General features: G+C 42.0%; 1 protein-coding gene across 12 annotated transcripts in view; it reads left to right on the top strand.

Moving 5' to 3' along the window:
• LOC144599945 (uncharacterized) overlaps positions 1 to 22614 on the top strand; it is a 93768-nt gene that overhangs the window by 50007 nt on the left and 21147 nt on the right. For 4 of the 12 annotated variants that reach the window (XR_013548061.1, XR_013548058.1, XR_013548059.1 and 1 more), the window contains one exon: positions 19617 to 19684. Coding sequence is in view for 7 of the 12 variants with exons in the window: in XM_078411223.1 (XP_078267349.1) it covers positions 7417 to 7501; positions 13519 to 13621; positions 19065 to 19106; positions 19617 to 19684 (298 nt within the window). In the remaining 5 variants the exon portion in view is untranslated. Of the gene's footprint in view, positions 1 to 469; positions 609 to 7416; positions 7502 to 13518; positions 13622 to 19064; positions 19107 to 19616; positions 19685 to 22614 lie in introns of all 12 variants that reach the window. The other 8 variants (XM_078411223.1, XM_078411221.1, XM_078411222.1 and 5 more) reach the window with 6 other exon arrangements.

The following is a 22614-nucleotide window of genomic DNA, read 5'->3' as shown; positions in this document are numbered from 1 at the left end:
CGACCCGAAACGTCACCCATTCCCTCTGTCCTAGATGCTGCCTGACCTGCTGAGTTACTCCAGCATTTTGTGATACCTTTGATTTGTACCAGCATCTGCAGTTATTTTCCTATACAATATTTCTTAGTCTCCACCCATTCACAGACATTCCCTTTGTTTTCACCAACCCTCCCCTTCTCTATAGTTTAAAACATGTTTGATTTCTAATGAATGCTCATTGACCTGAAATTATAAATCTGTTTCTTTTTCTCCTGATGCTGCCTGGTTTGACAAGTCTTTGCAGCATTTTCTCTTTTTATTTCACGCTCTTCCAGTCAAACATCCAGGAGGTGAAATGTAGATTTTCAGATTTTAAATCATGAACTGTGCAATGTTTATGATTTATCACAGCATTTTACATTTTTCACAAAGCACACGTTATACCTGATAGTTATAGAAGAATAATTTGTGTTTATTTTGCTTTTGTCAGGTAGCAGTTTGTGGAGGTGCCAACAGATACTTTCCTGGATTGGCAGTATTGTGTGGGTCCACAGCAGCTCAATTATATTTCACACTTGAACATTTATTCGCATATGTAAAGATCAACGATCCAACAGATGCTATAGCCAGTATGATGCTTTACTGACCAAATAAGTATTTTTAGGATGAAATTCTCTTAATGCATCATTTTTCATGATGTCCTTCTTGTAATGTAGTCATTATGTAATATAATTATGGACAAAGCAATAGCAATGTTCACTTATACTGCCTATGTCTTTGCAGCATGGGGTCCATAAATGATCAGTAGAGAAGTAGAAGGTGGAATGGCACTGAGACTTTGTGCCTCAAACCCATGCATCAGGAGCACATAGCAGCCAGCATAAATGGCAACATTTCCTAGCAACCTCCCCATCTGTCCATCCTTTCATGCAACTCTGGCCCCACCTATGCCAGTCTGAGGCTCCCATGTTGGCCTCATCACTCTGATCAGAACCAACAGAATTAGAGTAGAAGCAAGTCATTCTCAATCCCAAGGGAACAAAGTAAGACCAAGAAGGAAGAAGAAATTATGTGCTGTAATTAATATTGGTTGTTATGATAGATTTTAGCCAGGACATTGATCAGATTTTACTAAACATGTAACTTAATCTTGGGGGATGATTCACGGAATCTTCTTTTGCAAAATGTTCAGAGATTTTGTGGCTCTTCTGCCCACGTTACACCAGATATAAATTCACAGAGTAAAATAGCACAGATAAGCCCTTGGGACCAACTCATCCATTGCTGACCAAGCTGCTTTCCTCAGCTAGTCCCATTTGCCCACCTTTGGCTCGAGTGTTCCCCTCGACCTTTGCTATCCATGTGCCTGTCCAAATATGTTTTGAATATTGTAATTGTACCAGCCTCTGGTCCCCTTTAAATATTCCACCATCCCCCTCACCTTTAACCTATGCCATCTTGTTTTAGACTTTCTTAGCCCAGAAAAAAGATTCTGACCTTCCACCTTATCTGTACCAGCTCATGATTTTATAAATCTCTTCAAGGCCACCTCTCAGCCTCTTACGCTGCAGGGAAAACGGTCCTAGCTTATGCAGTCTATATGCCACAAGTCCTCCAGTTTTGGCAATATCCTTGTGATTCTTTCCCCCAACCTTTCTGGCTTTATCATATACCCATCCTACAGTGTGATGACCAGAACTGCACAAAATGCTCCAAATGCGATCTCACCATTGCCTTCCAAGAGCTGTAATATGACATGACAATTCTTGTACTTATTACCCTGACGGATGAAGACAAGCATGACAAATGCCTTCTTCACAGCATGGAAACAGGCCCTTTACCCCAACTTGCCCGTGCCGACTTAGATGCCCCATCGACACTAGTCCAACCTGCCTGCAATTGGCCCATATCCCACTAAGCCTTTCATATCCATGTTCCTGTAAAAATGCATTTAAAAAGTTGTTATAGTACCTGCCTCAACTATCTCCTCTGTATGGGGAAAAGATTGTACATTTACCATATCTATCCCCCTCACCCATATCTTAATGTGTCAACACTTTGTCTCGATGTCTTGTACTTGTCCCATGTGGTTTTTCTGTTTCATAACACACCTCGGGGCACTGTCATTCACTGACAGTCACTGTCATGCACTGTATGTCCTGCTCAGAATCTATAGAATTGGGAAGTCACTTGTTTAGAGTCATACAGCGTGGAAATAGACCCTTTGGCCCAACGTGCCCACACTGACCAACATGTCCCATCTACACTAGTCCCACCTGCTGCGTTTGGCCCATATCCTCTATACCTGTCCTCTCCATGTACTTTTCTAAATGTTTCTTAAACATTGCAATATTGCCCCATTGCCCAAACATTGCCCCAACTACATCCTGCAACTTGTTCCATACACCCACCAGCCTTTGTGTGAAAAGGTTACCCCTCAGGTTCCTATTATATCTGTCCCCCTCACCTTAAACCTATGTCCTCTGGTTCTCGATTTCCCTACTCTGGGCAAGAGGCTGTGCATCTACTCTATCTATTCCTCTCATGATTTTGTACACCTCTGTATGATCCTTCTGCGCTCAAAGGAACAGAATCCTAACCTGCTTAACCTCTCCCTATAACTCAGTCCCTCGAGTCCTGGCAACATCCTTGTAAATCTTCTCTGCACCCTTTCCAGCTCAACAACATCTTTCCTATAACATGATGCCTCGAACTGAACACAATACTCTAAAAAGGTAGACACAAAATGCTGGACTAACTCAGCGGGACAGGCAGCATCTCTGGAGAAAAGGAATGGGTGACGTTTCGGGTCGAGACCCTACTTCTGATTGATGTCAGGGGAGTGAGCGGGACAGAGATAGAATGTAGTTAGAGACAGTAAGACTGGTGGGAGAACTGGGAAGGGGAGGGGATGGAGAGAGAGAAGGAAAGCAAGGGCTATTGGAAGTTAGAGAAGTCAAGATTTATTCTGCTGGGGTGTAAGCTAGCCAAGCAATATATGAGGTGTTCCTCCAATTTGCGCTGAGCTTCACTGACAATGGAGGAGGCTCAGGACATAAAGATCAGATTGGGAATGGGAGGGGGAGTTAAAGTGCTGAGCAACCGGGAAATCTGGTACGTTAAGGCGGACTGAGCAGAGGTATGCAGCGAAACATTCGCCAATCCTGCGCTTGGTCTCCTACATAAATCTCTAAATGCGGCCTCACCAACATCTTACATAACAGCAACATGACCTCCCAACTATTCTCAATACTCTGAGTGATGAAGGCCAATGTGCCAAAAGCCTTTTTGACCACCTTATGCCACTTCCAATGTACTCCTAAATCCCTCTGCTCTACAACACTCCCCAGAGCCCTTCTATTGACCGTGTTGGTCCTTCCCATGTTAATCTTACCAAAGTTCAACAGCTCACATTTTTCTGTGTTGAATTCCATCAACCATTCGTCAGTGCACCTGCTCAAGGTCCTGCTGCAATTTTTGAAAACTATCGTCACTGTCTGCAATACCACCCACTTTTGTGTCATCGGCAAACGTGTGTCATCTGCAAACATCTATCAGGTAACCCCCTCAGTCTCCAAATCTTCTGTGAAAATAATCTAAGTTTATCCAAAATCTCTTTGTAGCTAATATACTCCAAGCCAAACTACACTCTCCACTGTACTGTCACATCTTATCTGTAATTGGATGACCGGAATTGCATTGCGCTATGGACGGACCCAATGATCCCCTTTGAACCTCAATGCTCCTAAGGGTTCTACCATTTACAGTATTGTTTCTTCTTATATTTGACCTTCCAAAGTGCAACATTTCACTCTTGTCTGAAGTTAAGCTCCATCTGCCATTTCTTTCTCTATATTTCCAACTGATCTATATTCCTGCTTTATCTTTTTGGCAACCTTCCTCACTGTCCACAACTCTATCCTTAATTTATCTGTCTGTGCAAATTTACAAAACAGGCCTTCTATATTGTTGCTCAAATCATTTATGTATGACACAAACAATAGAAATCCCAGTGCAGAACACCATTGGTCAAATACCTCCAGTCAGAACAACACTCTTCTACCACTAATTTATGATTGAGCTAATTGCGAATCCAGTCTACCAAGTCTCCACGGACCCCTATGCCTTAATCTTCTGGATGAGGGACCTTGTCGAATACTTTACTAAACTCAAGACAACATCCACTGCTCTACCCTCATGAATGATCTTTTTCAACTGCAGAAAAAAACATTCAGATTTGTAAGACATGACCCCTCCACTAACTTTCTCACCACTGATGTTGTGCTCACCAGCCTGTAGTCTGTTGACAAATGTAAAATTGGTACCCAGTTTTCAGTTGCCTTTGAAATATATACTAATTTGATGTATCTTTCTGGGTTCCTGCCAACTACTTGGAATTCTGCATCTTCTCCTGCTGAAGTGTCGTGACTTATATAAAAAACCCAGTGAAGTATGTAGATGCAATGCATTTGATTAGTGACCAAAAATAAGTACATGCATCATGAGTGTATGATACATGTGAGCAATTCACTTTCCCTGCCATTACCATGAGTGGTTGCAGAATCAGAAAGGAGTTGATGGTCACATGAGAGAGAATGAGGTTACTCATACATAAATTGCTTTGCTCAGAATCAAAATTAGATATTCTCAGATTAATTGATGATAAGGCCAAGGATCAAATGTTGGTAAATGGGATAACTAAAATGTGTGCTTGCTGGTCACCAGGTGGTGGGTCGAAGGGATTGTTTCTGAGTTGTTGTGGCACTCAACTCTGATTACCTGGTGTTAGTGGGGTGAGAGAGGTGTCATTCTGAGTTGAATGCAAGTGAAAGGATGTGCATCAAAGGGGTGTTAGGTAAGTTGGCAAAGGAGTTTGTCAAGAAAGTGAGAAAGATGTGTATAGTTAAGAACTTGTAGGTTTTAATGATGTAGTGATTAAGTAATTAAATTATCAACCAATTCTGGATGATTCAACAGAGACATGAGTTTGAATCCCATGACAGCAGCTAGAAAATTACCATTAATGGGATTAAAAATGTATTTTCTCAGAAAAGCTGACTGGCTGTTGTCAAAATCCATCTGGTTTATTAATATGCCAATCATTTGCAGTCTGGCCTTTTTTGTAACTCCAAATGTGGTTGACCTAGCCAATAAATTCAGGCCTTACAAGCAAAAGCAAGATCCTGTGAATAAACAAAATAATCCTCACCTAGTTCAAGCTATTGCATTGTTTTTCAAATAATTCATCATATTTCCCAGTAACATAGAAGGAAGCAAGCCATTGGCACAGAGAGTTATGCTAGTTCTTAGAGTAATCCCATCATTTCTATTTGGTTGTTATTTCTGTGTAACCCCTTCTCCCTCATGTGCCCATCAACTGCTTTCTCATTCTTCAACTGCTCGTATACATTCAGGATAATTCACAGTAAACAATTAAGCTACCAACCTCTGATACGTGGGAGGAAATTGGATCATCTGGGAGAAACCCACACAGTCACAAGGAGAACATGTAAAATCCACGCAGGCAACAAATGCAGCCAGGATATAACCCAGGACACTAAAGTTGTGAAGGAGCAGCACTATCACTGCATTCTATAGCTTAAGATCCAGAAATTCATGGTGATGATTCTATTTTTTTGCAGCTTGGTGTCTTAATAGCTACAATTCAGTGGCTCTGACATCCATTAGCAAGAAGTGCTTTGAGATGCTAGTCATGGTGCATTAACTCCAGCCTGTCACACAGCCTCAATCCACTGCAATTTGTCTACCACTGCAACACATCTCTGGCAGATGTCATTTCTCTGGCCCTATATTCATCTCTGGATCATCTGGATAACAAGGACACCTAGAACAAACTCCTATTAACTATAGCTGTGCTTTCAATACCATAATTCCAACTAAACACATCTACAAACTCCTGGACCTAGGACCCGGCACCCCTTCCAATCAGTATGGATAGGTGACAAACTTCCTCCACAAGGTTGGTATTATCAGCAACTTACTATATTGCTTATACACTTACGTCTGTGACCAAATTCTGCTATAACTCCATATACAAGTTTGCAGATGACACCACTATATTGGGCTGGATCTCAAAGAATGATAAGATAGAGTACAGGAAGGAGAAAGAGAACTTAGTAACATAGTGTCGAGACAGCCACTTCAATGTCAGCTTGTTACCAACTTCAGCATGCAGGTGGAGTACATGCCCCAGGCTGCATCAATGGTGTTAAAGTGGAGCTGGTCGAGAGCTTCACATTTTAGGTGTAATTATCACCTACAATTTGCATTGGTCCCACCTCATTGATGTTATGGCCGAGAAAGAATACCAACACCTCCATTTCCTTGTAAGACTAAGGGAATTTGGCATGTCTCCAATTACTCTTGCCTATTTCTATGGATGCACCCTTGTATGAACATGAAGAGATGCATCACAAATAGGTTTGGCAACTACTCTGCCCAAGACTGCAAGAAATTGTAGATAGTGAATGCAGCCCAATCCATCATGCTAACCAACCTCCTGTTCATCGACTCCATCTACACTTCACGCTGCCTTGGAAAACCGGCCAACATAATCAATGGTACTCACATCGCCTTCATTCTCTTTTCTCCCCTCCCCTGTCGGACAAAAGATACAAATGCTTGAGAGCTTGTGCCACCAGATTCATGAACAGCAATTTACCCACTGTTTACAGACTCTTGAGTGGATCTCTCGTAAACTAAGGATATATTTCTGATCTCCAAAGCTACCTCCCTGCAGCCCTGGTACTTTTTATTATCTTCAATTTCTCAGTGGCTGAAAAATTATATTATGCACTCTGTTTTCTTTCTCCTTTTGCACGACCTGCTGCAATCATGCATGGTTGATGTATGGTGTGACTTGTCTGGATAGCACACAGAATAAAGTTTTTCACTAATTCTTGGCGCATGTGACAACAATAAACCAATACCAGTTCCCTGACAATGCTGTACATATTGATAGGGTGGTTAAAAAAAAAATTGGGTAAATTTGCCTTATCGCTCAGGGTATTGAGTAGAGAAGTTGGCATGTTATGTTACAGTTGTATATGACATTGGCGAGGCCACGTTTGCAGTGCTTTATTCAGTTTTGGTCACCGTGTTATTGGAAGGATGTCATTTAGCTGGAAAGAGTGAAAAGATTTATAAGGATGTCGCTAGGACTAGAGGGGTTGAGCTATAGGGACAGATTGGGTAGGCTGTGACTTTATTCCTTGGAGCGCAGGAGGCTGAGGGGTAATCTTACAGAGATGTATAAAATCATGAGGGGAATAGATAGGGTGAATGCACAGAATCTTTTATCCAGGGTAGGGGAATCAAAAGTTTAGTACAACCTAATCTTTGTTAGCACTTGAGTTACCTAAGCATTCATACAAACTACTGATTTCTAATAACTGCTCATTTCATTTACTATTCCAGCTTATTTCGTCTTTCACTAAATCACAAGAATCAAGGCTTGGACTCAGATGCTACCCAAAAGAATGAATTAGCCAGATTCACTCTGGTAGGAATTTGAGATTCGTACTCAGGACTATCCTTGCGATGGTTGTTACTGGGTTGTCACTGTCAATATCTCGGATTGTCATGCTTCTGTATGATTTTTCCTTCAATCTTCTTAATCATGCCAGAGAATTCTTAATCATAATGGTGCCTGTTTGTATTTCCCTTCTCATCATTTAGTCCCTTTACAAACTGGTTATTCCCAGATACATTACTTGTCCACAATGTTTTCTCAATGTCACACTGAATAAAGCTATCTTCACCCATGATTGCAGCAGGTATCGATCATGTGACTTTTTGACAATGCTTCCTTGTATGTCTCTCTCTCTAGCTAGTAATGTCATCCCAGAGCTTGTCGGGATACTTTACATATTGTCGCCGGCTACATTTTCCCCAATTTGATCCATTGAGCTTATCGCAAATTGGATCATACTGATATTGTCATATTTAAATCATACAATGTATATATGAGCCCTCACCGCATTACAATTCTTTCCACAAAACGTACCCATGCACATAGTGTTTAAATGATTTATGTAATCTTGAAACATTATTTCCCTCAACATTTACCTTACCTATACATATTTGTCTCTGCCTACTGCCTCTACAATTTATCAGTTCATTCATTCTTCTCTACATTTCACCTCTTTGATCATGCTTCTGCAGGTTCCATGTTTAGCTTTCTCTCTGTCCACACTCTCCAATGTTTCAACAAGGTATATATTTGATGTATCAAAATGAAAACTATTACAATGATAACAATGCTGAAGGCAATCCTTCTCATTAGAGAATTTGTGCTTTTGTAATACTTTCCAAATATCTTCCTACCAGCCGGTTCCTCAATTTCCTTAATATCCTTTTTATCTACAGAGGCAAGGTTTAAAGGAGATGTATGGGGCAACCTTTTTTACACAGAGGATAGTAAGTGCCTCAAACACGCTGCCAGAGTTGTTGATTGAGCAGGTGCAATCGTGGCATTAAAGAGACTTTTAAATAGGCATATGGATATTGCAGGGAATGGAGGGAAATGGATTACGTGCAGGTGGATAGATGTTCTTGACATCATGTTCGACACAGAGGTACAGTGAGCTAAGACCATCTACCCACACATCATCCATATCCCTCCATTTCCTAAAATATCCATATGCCTATTTAAAAGTAATTGGATGAGAACATACAAGGCAGGAATTTTAAGTTTGCAGACAACATTAAAGTGGGTGATATCGTAGATAGTGAAGATAGTTATCAAAGGCTATAGCGGGATCTTGATCAGTTGGGCAAGAGAGCAGAGGAATGAATGGTTAATCGAGTTTAATGCAGGCGAGGCAAGGTGTTGCATTTTGGGAAGTCTAACCAAGGCATGACCACATTAAATGACATGGTTCTGGGAATTGTAGAGCAGAAGGATCTGGGTGTGCAGGTACACAGTTCTTTGAAAGTGGGGTCACAGCTAGATAAGATGGTAAATAAGGCTTTTCGCACATTGGCCTTCATCAGTCAGGGTATTGAGTTTAGAAATTGGTATGTTTTGTTACAGATGTACAAGATGCTGGTGAGGCCACAGTTGGTGTATTGTGTTCAGTTTTGGTCACCCTGTAGGAAAGATGTTGTTAAGCTGGAAACAGTGCAGATAAGATTTACGTGGATGTTACCAGGACTTGAGGCCCTGAGCTATGGGGAAAGGTTGGGCCTGTAGTCTTTGGAGCATAGGAGGATGAGAGGTGATCTTATAGAGCTATAAAAGATCATGAGAGGAATAGATAGGGTAGATGCACGGAGTCTTTTACCCAGAGTAGGAGAATCAAGAACCATAGAACATAGGTTTAAGGTCAGAGGGGAAGGATTCAGTAAGAATCTGAGGGACAAATGTTTCACACAGAGGGTGGCGGGCATATGGAACAAGCTGTCAGAGGAAGTAGTTGAGGCAGAAACTATAACATTTAAAAGACATTTGGACAAGTACATGGATAAGAAAGGCTTAGAGGGATATGGGCTAAACGCAGGCAAGCGGGACTTGCGTAGATGGGGCAGCTTGGTCGGCATGGGCAAGCTGGGCCAAAGGGCCTGGTTTCCTGCTGTATCACTGTGATGCATAACCTGATTGAGGCATTGTGCCACAAAGTTGGAGCAATTCTGGTGTATCCTAGCATTGACACACTATGTGGTAGAATTGGATGCTGCAAAAACTACAAGAAAATATCAAGCAGATCAGCCAAGACACAATTCGTTCAAGGATTAGTGATGAACAATTGGGGAATTTAACCAGTACATCCAGCATACCAGGCTGTTAGCTCTGCCCATTAATTAGAGTCTGGTTCAAGAAAGGTTATGGGCAGCTACAAGTAAAGGTTTGGGATTGATACAAAGTCTTCCAATAATTCCTGAAGATAAAATCAGCTTGAAAGTTTTCCAGGTAGAAAATATAGATGTTATTAGAGAAGAGATATGGCTGGGCATGAAGATGTATGGCCTTATGCCTTAGATCAGGAGGAAGGATTGGTAGGTATAGCTGTGATTAAATGCCAAAGGATTGTTTGTCATACCCTGTTTATGCCTATATGTTTGGTTTGAAGGCAAAGTGAGATTTAAATTGTACTATGGAAGCTAGGACCTACAGGATCAATATTGGCAGATAGGTGGTATAAGTCCGGAGTCTATAGATGAAAAGGAGACAAAAGGGTGTCAAATAAAGGTGTGATGGGACCTCTGTTGTGTGAGATATATTATCAACAACTTATAAATGTAGAAGATTTGGTAAGCAAGTTTGCAGACATCAACATTGGTGAAGTTCCAGACAGTGAGGAAGGCTGTCAAAGTACACAGCGGGATATAGATCAGCTACAGAAGTGGGCGGAGGAATAGCAGCTTAAACATACAGGAGTTTAAACCAAACAAATGTGAGCTGTTGCATTTTGGAGATTGAATGTAAGGGGAAATAATACAGTTCTTTAACAACATTGATGTACAGAGGGATCTTGGGTCCAAGTCCATAGCTCCCTGAAAGTTGCAACACAAATAGATGGAATAATAAAGAAGGCTTTCATCAGTTGGGACATTGAGCATAAGAGACCAGAAGTCATGTTGTAGCTTTATAGGGTTTTGGTTTGTCCACATTTGCAGTATTGTGTGCAGTTCTGGTCATCCGTACTGGAAGGATGTGGAGGCTTTGGAAGGATTGCAGAAAATCTGCACCAGAATGCTGCCTAGATAAGAGGATATTAGCTGTAAGGAGACACAGAAGCAAGATCTCATGCCTTAACAACTACCATCACAAAGTGCTTTTGAGAGGCTGGTTATCGAACACATTAAATCCAGTCTATCAAGCAACCTTGACCTACAGCCACAACAGGTCCAAGGCTGATGCCATGTCGCTGGCCCGACACTCTTAACTTGAACAGCTGGATAAGAGAGACACCTATGTCAGACGACAGCACTGCTTTCAGTACCATTATCGCGTCCCGGCTCATATCTAAACTCGTGGAAATTGGAGTCATCGACTGGTACTAGTGGATCCTTGACTTCCTGACGAACTGACCACAATCAGTGAGGATAGGTGACAAATAATCCTTAACCCTGGTGTGTTCTCAGTCCCCTTCTTTACTACTTATACGGCCACAGCTGTGCAGCCAAATACATATTCAACTCAATTAACAAATTCTCAGACTACACCACCATAGTGGGCCAGATGTCAAATGATGACGACATAGAGTCCAGGGAGGAGACTGAGAATCTCGTAATCTGGTATCATGACAACAACCTTTCCCTCAATGTCAGCAAGACAAAAGAGACAGTGACCGACTTCAAGAAGCGGAACGGTACACATTCAGATCGAGAGGCTGAAATAGAGTTGGTTGAAAGCTTCAAGTTCCTGGAAGTGAATATTATGAGTAACTTGTCCTGGACTAGCCACATCAAAGCATTGGTCAAGAAAGCACACCAACACCTCTACTTCCTAAGAAGACTTAGGAAGTTTGGTATGTCTCCAACAACTCTCACCAACTTCTACAGATGCGCTGCAGAAAGAATTTTATCGGGATGCATCACAGCATAGTTTGGGAACAGTTCCATCCAAGACCGCAAGAAATTGCAGAGAATTGTGGACGCAGCACAGACCGTCACACAAACCAACCTCCTTTCCATTGACACCATGTACAGTTCACGCTGCCTCAGCAAGGACATAAGCATAATCAAGGGCGGTCACGGTGGCACAGCGGTAGAGCTGCTGCCTTACAGCGAATGCAATGCCGGAAACCCGAGTTCGATTCCGACTGTGGGTGCTGTCAGTATGGAGTTTGTACATTCTCCCTGTGACCTGCGTGGGTTTTCTCTGGGATCCTCGGTTTCCTCCCACACTCCAAAGAAGTACAGGTTTGTAGGTTAATTGGCTGGGTAAATGTAAAAATTGTTCCCAGTGGGTGTAGGATAGTGTTAATGTGCGGGGATCGCTGGTGGGCGCGGACCCAGTGGGCCGAAGGGCCTGTCTCCACGCTGTATCTCTAAACTAAACTCTAAACTAAACTAAACTAAGGACAAGTCTCATCCTGGATTCTCCTCCCCTCTCCCATCAGTCAAGAGATACAAAAGTGTGAAAACACATACCGCCAGATTCAGGGACAGTTTCTTCCCAGCTATTATCAGGCAACTGAACCATCTTCTCACTAACTAGAGAGCAGTCCTGAGCCACCATCTACCTCATTGGAGATCCTCAGACTATCTTTAATTGGACTTTACTGAGACTTTATCCTGCACAAAACATTATTCACTTTATCCTGTATCTGCACTCTTGATTGAACCGCTTGATTGTAGTCTTTTAGCTGACAGGATAGCATTCAACAAAAAGCTTTTCATTGTACCTCGATACACGTGACAATAAACTACACTACACACAAGAAACTGGAAATGCTGGAATATTGAGCTGGAGTGCTGGAGTAACTCAGCTGGTAGAGTTGGATAAACTTGGATTGATATCTCTGGAACATCTGTTTATTACGCAGGGAGTGGAGGGTGCTGGAATATGTATCAGCAATGGTGGTGGGGGTAGATCCGACTGTTGTATTTAAGCGGCATTTAGATGGGCACAAGGAATACAGGGAATGGAGGAGTATGGATCACATGCAGAGAGAGGAGATTAGTTTAATTTGGCGTCATGTTGGAGGGGGGGGATTCACTCTGCTGGTAGCAGGGTGGTCTTTTCTGAACTTCAAACTCAGGGCCCTCCTTCTTGAGTTAGTTGTTCCTGGGTTGTCATTACTAATGCCTCAGTTCACCCTTTGTCAGGTTTTTCCTTTAGTCTTATAAAAGTCACTCACTATCTCAAGGCTGTCATGACTCTAAAGTAAATCATTTCATATTGTCACATATCAAACGACTGAATAAAAAAAGTACATCTCTATCCTTATCAGGCTATATAGTTTTTATTGATAATGTTCTCTGTTCATATTTCCCTTCTCTCATCATAGTGTCCTTTTACAAAATGGCTGTTACCTGACACCTTATCTTTAGTTTTGTTTAGTGATACAGAATGGAAACAAGCCCTTAGGCCCACGCTGACTGTTGATCATCCATTCACACTCATTGTATGTTATCCCACATTCGCATCCACTCCCTCCACACTAGGGGCAATTTACAGAGGCCAATTAACCTACAAACCCACATGTCTTTGGGATGTGGGAGGAAACCGGATCATCGGAAACCCACACGATCAAAAGGAGAACATTCAAATTCTTTGCGGACAGCACCCGAGACTAGGATCGAAGACGGGTCGCTAGTGCTGTCTGCACTGTTTTCTCAAGGTCACACCACAGAGTCGTAATGCTATCTTCAATTATGCTCTCAATCATGTGATCGTTTTCACTACTGTTTTTTGTGGTCACAGCATTTTTCTCTGTCTCTCTCTGTCTGTCTGTCTCTCTGGTAGTGTCCTCCCAGGAACTGTTGAGATACTTGATATCTTGTTCTCCTAATACAAATCTTAATAAGTTGTAAACATGTTGTACTTTATTGTTTATTCTCTGTGTGTAGGTTTCTCCGAAGCATGACACTCCATTAAGCGCTCTTCGGAACATTTTAAAGGAGGAGGGGGAGCAACCAGAAGTCGTTGTGCACATTGGCATAAATGACATAGGTAGGATTGGGGACGAAGTCCTGCAAGTGGATATGGGAGCTATGGCGAGGTTAAGGAATATCATGAAACAAGTGGGCTGCAGAGTGTTTATTTCAAGGCAAGGAGTAATTTGAGTAAAGCAGATGAATTTAGAGCCTGGATCAGTGTTTGGGACTATGATGTTGTGGCCATTGTGGAGACCTAATTGCAAAAGGGATTCTGTTCAAAGTTCCAGGGTTTCGATATCTCAAACTTGATAGAGAGGGATGTAAATGAGGTGGAAGAGTTGCTCTATTAATCAGGAAGAATGTCACAGTGGCAGTCAGAAATGACATACTGGAGGGTTCGTCCAATGAGGTGATATGGGTAGTGCTCAAAGACAGGAAAGGTGCAATCACTAATGGGATTACATTATAGGCCTCCCCAATAGTGAGCGGGAAATAGAAGAACAGCTATGTAGACAGCTTACAGAGAGATTTTAAAGCAATAGGGTTGTAACAGTGGGTAATTTTAACGGTCCCAATATGCCTGGGACCTACTTGCTTACTTACTTACATACTATGCCTTACTTGCAAAAGGCTTAGATGGGTCAGAATTGGGGCGGCACTGTGACATGACTGCGGCACAGAGACCCAGCTTTGATCCTGACCTCCTGTGTGGAATTTGCACGTTCTCCCTCTGACCGCAAGGGGTTTCCTCCTGGTGCTCCAGTTCCCTACCATATCCCAAAGATGTGTGGGTTTGAAGGTGAATTGGCCTCTGTACATTGCCCCTAGTGTGCAGAGAAGGATGCAAAAGTGGGGTAACTAGTGTGAACAGGTGATTGATGGTTGGTGTGAACTCAGTGGGCCGAAAGGCCTGCTGCCATGCTATGGTATATCTTTCAATCAATTCCATCAATCAATCAATTTTTTAGGTGCATCCATGAGGACTTCCTAAAAAGGTTTGTGGAAAATCCAACTCGAGGCAGCACTATACTGACCTGGCATTGGGAAATGAGCCCGGCCAGGTGACTGGTGTTTCTGTGGAAGAGCATTTTGGGGATAGCGATCACAACTCCAGAATTTCTAAGATTGTTTTGAATAGGGATAATTCTGGACCGTGGGGGAAGGTACCAAATTGGAGTAAATGCAGATTACAACGATGTTAGGCAGGGGTTTGTGAGTGTCATTTGGGTAAATCCACGTCTGGCATATAGGAGTCATTTAAAGGCTATTTAATCAAAGTTCTGGACATGCATGTTCCAGTAAGGAGGAGGGATAAGGATGGCACGGTAAGGAAACAATTGATGACCAAACAGATAGTAAACCTGGTCTAAAAGAAAAAGGAAGCGTATGTAAGGCTTTGAGAAGAGGAAATCAGACAGGGCCTTTGAGAAATATAAAGCAAGAAAGAACAAACTCAAACGATTATGTCTTTCGTAAGTCAGATTAAAGAAAATCCCGTCTTTTTAAACCAACGGTGAAAACAAGAAGGTAACTAGGGAGAAGGTAGGACCACTCAAGAATAAAGAAAATAATTTGTGCTTGGAGTGAGAGGATGAAGGCGAGGTATTAAACAAGTACTTTGCATCATCTGTATTCAGAATGGAGAAGCACATGGAGGACAGGGTCAGTATGGAGATTACTAATATGCATAGGCAGTTTGAGATCAAGAGGGAGGTGGTGTTGGGGCTCTTTGAGGGCATTAGATGGATAAATCACCAGGGAATGATGGGATCTATCCCAGGTTATTAAGAGAAGTGAGAAATTAGATTGCAGAGGCTTTGATGAAGATCTTTACAGCTTCTCTAGCCCCAGGCAATGTCCCGAAATACTGGAGAGTAGCCAATGTAGTTCCTTTGTTTAAGAAGTGTAGTAGAAAGAATCCAGGGAATTATAGAATGGTGAGTTTCACATCAGTGGTTGGAAAGCTATTGGTGAGAATTCTTCGGGATAGGATTTACTTACATTTGGAAAGTAATGGGCTAATTAGGGACAGTGGCAGGATTTTGTAGGCAGCTGGTCATGTCTTATTAACGATTGAGTTCTTTAAGGAGGTGACGAAGGTGATCAATGAAGGTAGGGCAGTAGATGTTGTCCACATGTATTTCAGTAAGGCATTTGATAAAGTCCCTTTTGAAAGTTTGATCCAGAAGATTAAGATGCACGGAATTCATGGGGACTTAGTTGTAGGGATTCAGAACTGGCTTACTCATAAAAGATAGAATATTATGGTGGAATGGAATTATTCTGGCTAGAGGTCTTTGGCTAGTAGAGTCCACAGGGACGTCCTGGGTTCGATCTTAACTATGGATAGATAGACACATAATGCTGGAGTAACTCAGCTGGACAGGCAGCATCTCTGGAGAGAAGGAATGGTTGTCGTTTTGTGTCGAGACCTTTCTTCAGACTGAGTCAGTGGAGAGGGAGTCTAGAGATATTGAAGGGTAATGTGTGAAAATGGACATATCAAAGCAGATGCTGATCAAGAAAATGTAGAATGGTTCATTGTTAGCTGAGGGGCAGCTAACAAGAGAACTAGGGTGGGGGAGGGATGGAGAGAGAAGGAAAGCAAACGTTGCTTGAAGTTAGAGAACTAAATATTCATGTCGCTGGGTTATAAACTGCCCAAACTAAATATGAGGTGCTGTTCCTCCAATTTCCATTGGAACTCACTCTGACAGTGGAGGAGGCCCAGGATAGAACGAACAGTGTGGGAATGGGAGGGGGAGTTAAAATGTTTAGCAACTGGGAGGTCGCGTAGGCCTAGGCAGACTGAACTGAGGGGTTCAGCGAAATGTTTGCCGAGCTTGGTCTCACCGATATTTAGGAGTCCACACCAGGATCAGCAGATACAGTCGACAAGGTTGAAGGAGGTGCAACTGAACCTCTGTTTCACCAGAAAAGACTGCCGGGGTCCTTGGACGGAGTCGAGGGAGGCAATATAGGGACAGGTGTTGCATTTCCTGTGGTTGCAGGGGGAAGTATCTGGGGGAGGGGGGTGGTTTAGGTGGGAGGGCATGAATTAACCAGGGAGTTGCAGAGGGAATGGTCTCTGCGGAAATCGGAAAGGCGTGGTGATAGGAAGATGTGGCTAGCAGTGGGATCCCGTTGGAGGTGAAAAAAATGTTGGAGAATTATGTGCTGTAAGCGACAGCTGATGGGATGAACTGTGAGCACTAGAGGTCTCTGTCCCTGTTGCGACTGGGGGAGGGGGAGCTAGAGCAGAACTGCGGGATACCAAGGAGGCCTTTGTGAGGACCTCATCTATGATGGTAGAGAGGAAGAGAGGATGGTAGAGAGGAACCCCCATTCCCTAAAGAATGAGGACATCTCAGATGTCCTGGTATGGAACACCTCATCTTGAGTGCAGATGCGGCCTAGACGGAGGAATTGAGAGTAGGGGATAGAGTCTTTGCAGGGGGCAGGGTGGGAAGAAGTGTAGTCCAGATAGTTGTGGGAGTCGGTCGGTTTATAATAGATGTCAGTTAGTGTCTATCTCCTTGATGGAGACGGCGAGGTCAAGAAACGGAAGGGAAATGTCAGTGATGGTCCAAGTGCATTTGATGGAAATTGGTAGTGAAGTTAATGAACCCCGCGGGTTCTGCAAGGGTGCAGGAGATTACACCGATGCAGTCATCAATGTTGAGTTTGGGGATAGGTACGCCTGGAACAGGGATTTTTTGAAGTACTATTGACTTCTTAACTATGTAGTTACCCTTTTCCCTCTTAAGTATTTATAAAATCTTTTGGGATTGCCCTTAATGCTATCCGCTAGAGCTATCTCCTGGACCCTTTTTGCCCTTCTGATTTTCTTTTTTTAGTTTAGTTCCCGAAACTCCAGTGTTGCACTTGATACCAGCTGCCTATATCGGTCCCATGCATCCTTCTTGTTTTTGACTAACGTCTCAAGCTTCCTTACGTTTGCCTGCTTTGCCCTTCACTATAACGGGGATGTACACATCCTGAGCTTTCTTCAGTACATTTTTTTAAAACATCCGACTTGGCCGATGTTCCTTTCCCCTCTAATAACCTGCTGCAGTCAACTTGAGCGAGACATTCTCATATATTCTCAAAGTTGGCCTTACCGCAGTTGAGCATTCATCAAATGATGATGAAACATAATTTTTTATTCTATGAAGATCAACCCTTACCGATTACTTATGGTAATGGCTTTCACTTAAACTGCTGAACCCACTATGAATAATCGATGAGGTTGACACTGCATATTCACAAACCTCTTGGAGGTCAATATGCTACCGACCTGATAATGTACATCTCTGGTGACTGATATGATCGTCCCTTCCTAACTGCAATGTCTCTGCAGCTCAGTGCACTTCCTTTCAAGATCAAATTTTGCTGGCTGTGACCAATTTGTCTCCAGAATTTGTCTTAATTTGCCATTCTTGTTTACATTATCTTTATTCACAGATTGCAGGAATTACTAGTTGATTCACAAGTCTCTGGTTCTAATGACCTTAGTTAAGTGAGACATCAGGTTGAACTTTTTTCACATTTAGGCTGGTTAAGAAGACTTTTGGCACCTGAGGCTTCATTTGGAATCTTATATTGAGTTTTAGGAATAGGAATGCTACAGGAAAAATGCTATTAAGTTGGAAAGTTTAGAGAAGATATATGAAGATGTTGTCAGGACTCAAGGGCCTGCGCTAAGGAAGAGATTGGGCAAGCTTGGACATTATTCCTTGGGATGCCAGAGGCTGAGAGGAATGATCTTATTAAGATGAATAAAATCATGATGCGAACAGTTAGGGTGAATGCATAAACTCTTTTTCCAAGGGTATGTGAATAAGGTGAGGGGGGAATGATTAATAGAAACCTGAGGGGCAACCTTTTCACACAGGGTGATTACTATTTGGAACAAGCTGCCAGAGAAAGTAGTTGGGGCAGATACAATAATAACATTTAAAACACATTTGGATAAATACATTGATAGGAAAGGTTAGAAGGGATACAGGCCAAACCCGAGCAAATGGGACTAGCTTAGATGGGACTTGGTCGGCACAATTGAGTTGGGACAAAGATCTTGTTTTCATGCTGTTTGACTATAATTCTGTAACTATATGTCTTGTGTCGTATCCATGAATTGGTCAATTTAGTGAACCAGACCCTTGCCATTAAGAAATTCTGTTTGATATTCAATCGTTATCACACACTCATGTTTTGATGAGAAAATTCAAGGTTTCCCAGCATTTTGAGGAGGTGATGAATGGGCTTAACTCCAAGAATGTTCTGACCGTTTACATTCGTAAAGCTCTTGGTGTACTCAAGATTACTACCTCTGTTGATTTGCAAAGTTTGTGAACAGCAAGACCATCTCCCTTCTGGAGGGAAACAGTAAACTGAACTTAAATATATACTTGCTATTGTGTCTCTTAATGAATAGTTCTTCCAGCATTTCTTTCAGCTGTTGTAAATATTAATTCTAAAGCTCTTTGGTTCTCCATTCTTGCTGGCATGTAAAGCTTGGTCAATTTTGATGCATGGAGAATACATTTGCCTTTACGGTACTGATGCTCACACCAATGATATTAGTTTATTTTGAATTAAATGCATGCTCTCTGCAGATTTTGCCACATTCTAATTTGGAATCACCATTCCAACATTCCAACATTCTCCATTTTCTAAAGTTATGGAGTTATGCATTCTATGTTCAGCACTTGCAGGAAAAAGACCCACGCAAGAAAATACAAATGAGCAAAAAATGTCACCTGATTCTGAGAGAAAAGAAAAAAATAATGATATATTTATCTGCTAATATTGCTAAGTCATTTCAAGGCTCATATCCACAATGAAGAGTCCAATACATTAGTTTTGTGGAGATTGAACTACATTTATATGGGTGATCCATTTTATAATATTTATGTTGTTGAATGAATGTCTGTCATTCCAAATGCAGAATGTTAAATTTATGTTACTTAATATTAATCATTTAGACACTATATAGTTTAAATTATATGAATAGTTTCATTATTGACGAATTTGCCAAATGTACTAATATTTGTATCTTGCTTTAGTTTACATGAGTGGTGGTTTATCGGGTATGCTATTTACTGGATTATATATTGAGCAAGGACAAATGGTGGTAAGTAATGAAGGCCATGTTTTATGGTTTATGAGAGTATAAGATCAAAGTTTATTATTTTAAAGAAGCATCTTTGTCAACCAGAGCATGCTATCAGTATCTTAATTAATCCACAGTGCAGAAGGACTGAAAACAGAATGATATGACTTAACTAATTTTGCATCCATTTCTCCATTCGGTTATTCATTGGAGTTACATTTCTGAGGATGAAAATAACTGAAGCTCTAGTATTCAGCTGTGGTTTTTAACTTGCCCACTGTATCAAGCAGTTCTAAATTGTTTGTTGGTGCATGAGTGGCAAATCCAAATTAAATACTATATAATTTTTGATAATATTTTCTATCTTCACCTTTACTCCAAACAACCTAGAAACAATGAACAACATCTCATATCGATATTGGGCAGTCTGGAACCCAATGGTTTGAATTTTCCAATTTCAGATAGCCAACATTCTCTGTGCTCCTTCTCTCTCCTGATCCATACGTTCTCACAGACTATCCCTACCCTCACCATCTCCTGCACCTCTCCTCTACTAGCTAACACATACTATGCCCATTGAATATCCTCTTCTCCAAATGCTTCCATCTGCCCATCATCCACCTTACCTAGTTTCACTTATCTCCTTCCTTGCTTACCAAATTCCTCTTGTGCCTCAACGTATCACATTCCAGTCTTTTTCTCTAACTTCAGCCTCCCATCCCCCACCCCCGGCTCCATCTTCCCTTTTCCGTCTCTACCTATCATCCACAAGTTGCTATTTACAACTCCATCCCTCTCACATGGCTCCATCTGGCTATCATGCCACTCCTCTCCTGGCTCCACCTATCACTTGTCAGCCCCTTGCTCACCCCTCCTTATACCGGCTCTCTTCCCTTTATACGGTCCTGTTGCAGGGTCTTGACCCGAACCATGGACAATCCTCTTGCCTTCACAGATCCTGTCTGAACTGCTGAGATCCTTCAACAATTTGTTTTTTTGCTCCAAATTCTACCATCTACAGCCGCTTATGCCTCCTTGAACTGAAGCACTCATACATGTCTTTATTACCATTTGAGTACTGCAGTATTCTATGACCAGTGTCATGTTCATAAACCCCATAAGTTTTATTTCATGTAAACATGTATTATTCATACTCTGTCATCAGGCTTTCCTTATTATTACATCCTCATTGGCCTTCATTGCTTCATAAAACCTAATGTTTCAAATTCACATTATTTTGTTCTTGTTTTTATGTTTTTCTCTGACCTGTCCTTTCTCTGGAATATTCTTCAGCAATATAATTGCTGTAATTTTTTATAGTCTTCTTCAAAGTCTATAATGCTATCCACTATAGTGTAATCTGCATACTTACTAATCATGCCTTCTACACTCTCAACCAAATTGTTGATTTAAGCCTCCAACAGCAAGGGGCCCAGCACCGATCCCTGAGGCACACCACTAGTCACAGTCCTACTGTGTGAAAAAAAAACTTCCACCATTACGCTCTACTTCCTTCCATGAAGCCAATTCTCTATCCAATCGGCTAGCACTCCTTGGATCCCATGCGATCTAACCTTCAAGAGCAGCTTACTAAATGGTCTTGCTGAAGCCCATATGCACAATGTCTATGGCTTTTTGGTCACTTCTTTAAAAAACTATGATCAGATTCGTAAGATACGATCTCCCAAGTACAAAACCATGCTGACTATCCCTAAACAGCTCCAGTCTATCCAAAGCGTATATATCTTATCCCTCAGAATACTCTCCAGAATCTTACCACAGAGGTTAGGATCACGTCTATAGTTCCCATGCTTTTCCTTGCAGCCCCTCATAAGTATAGTTACAACATTAGCCACCTTTCAGTCGTCCAGCACCTCACCCGTGTCTAATGATGATTCATATATCTCAGCCGGGCCGACTGCAATTTTATCTCTAGCTTCCCAGAGTGTCCTCGGATATATATGATCATGCCTGGGAGATTTTCTAACTTCATATGACTTAGGGGGTTCAGCACGTCCTCAACCGTAATATGGACTGTCCGGAAGACGTTTCCATTAGCAGTCCCAAGTTCACCATTCATCATGTCTTTCCCCACAGTAAAAACAGAGATGAAATACTCATTGAGAACCTCGCCCATCTCCTGCGGCTCTTCACAGTCATGATCACTTTGGTCACTGATGGGCCTTATTCTCTCTCTAGTCACCCTCTTTCCTTTAATGTACATAAAATCTATTTGAATTTTTCTTGATATCTGCCAAAGCTATATTCTGTCCCCTTTTTGCCCTCCTGATTTCCTTCTTAAGAATGTGAAAGGAGCCGAATTAGGCCATTCGGCCCATCAAGTCTACGCCATTCAATCATGGCTGATCTATCTCTCCCTCCTAACCCCATTCTCCTGCCTTCTCCCCATAACCCTTGAGACCCAACTAATCAAGAATCTATCCATCTCTGCCTTAAAAATATCCATTGACTTGGCCACAGCCTTCTGTGGTCTTCTGTATGCTCCTCAGTTCCCGAAACTCCTGCACATGACTACTCACTGCACTCCATCCCAGCTGCCTATACCTGTCCCATGCCTCCTTTTTCCTGACCAGAGCCTCAATTTCTCTCATCATGTAAGCTTCCTTACACCTACCTTCTTTGCTCTTCCCCCTAATTAGAACTTGTTATCATGGAACTTGTGATCACATCTGTCCGGACGTCCCTTTGACAGCAAAGAATCTACTCCAATCAACTTGTGTGCGTTCCTGTGTAAATACCATCAGAGTTGGCCTTGTCCAGTTCAAAATGTTACCTCATGGACATGGCCGGTCTTTACCCAGAACCATTTTAAACCTAATAGCATAATGATCGCTGATCCCAAAAGGCTTACCCAGGGATGGTTCAGTCACTTGCCCTTCCCAATATCTTGAGACTGGATCGTTTTTGTCTCCCCCATATAGGGCCCTCTA

Source organism: Rhinoraja longicauda, chromosome 14 (genome assembly GCF_053455715.1).
Source record: "Rhinoraja longicauda isolate Sanriku21f chromosome 14, sRhiLon1.1, whole genome shotgun sequence".
Classification (NCBI taxonomy): Eukaryota; Metazoa; Chordata; class Chondrichthyes; order Rajiformes; family Arhynchobatidae; genus Rhinoraja; species Rhinoraja longicauda.
The sequence above is the reverse complement of the archived record's forward strand: the minus strand, read 5'-3'. Positions and strand labels throughout refer to the sequence as shown.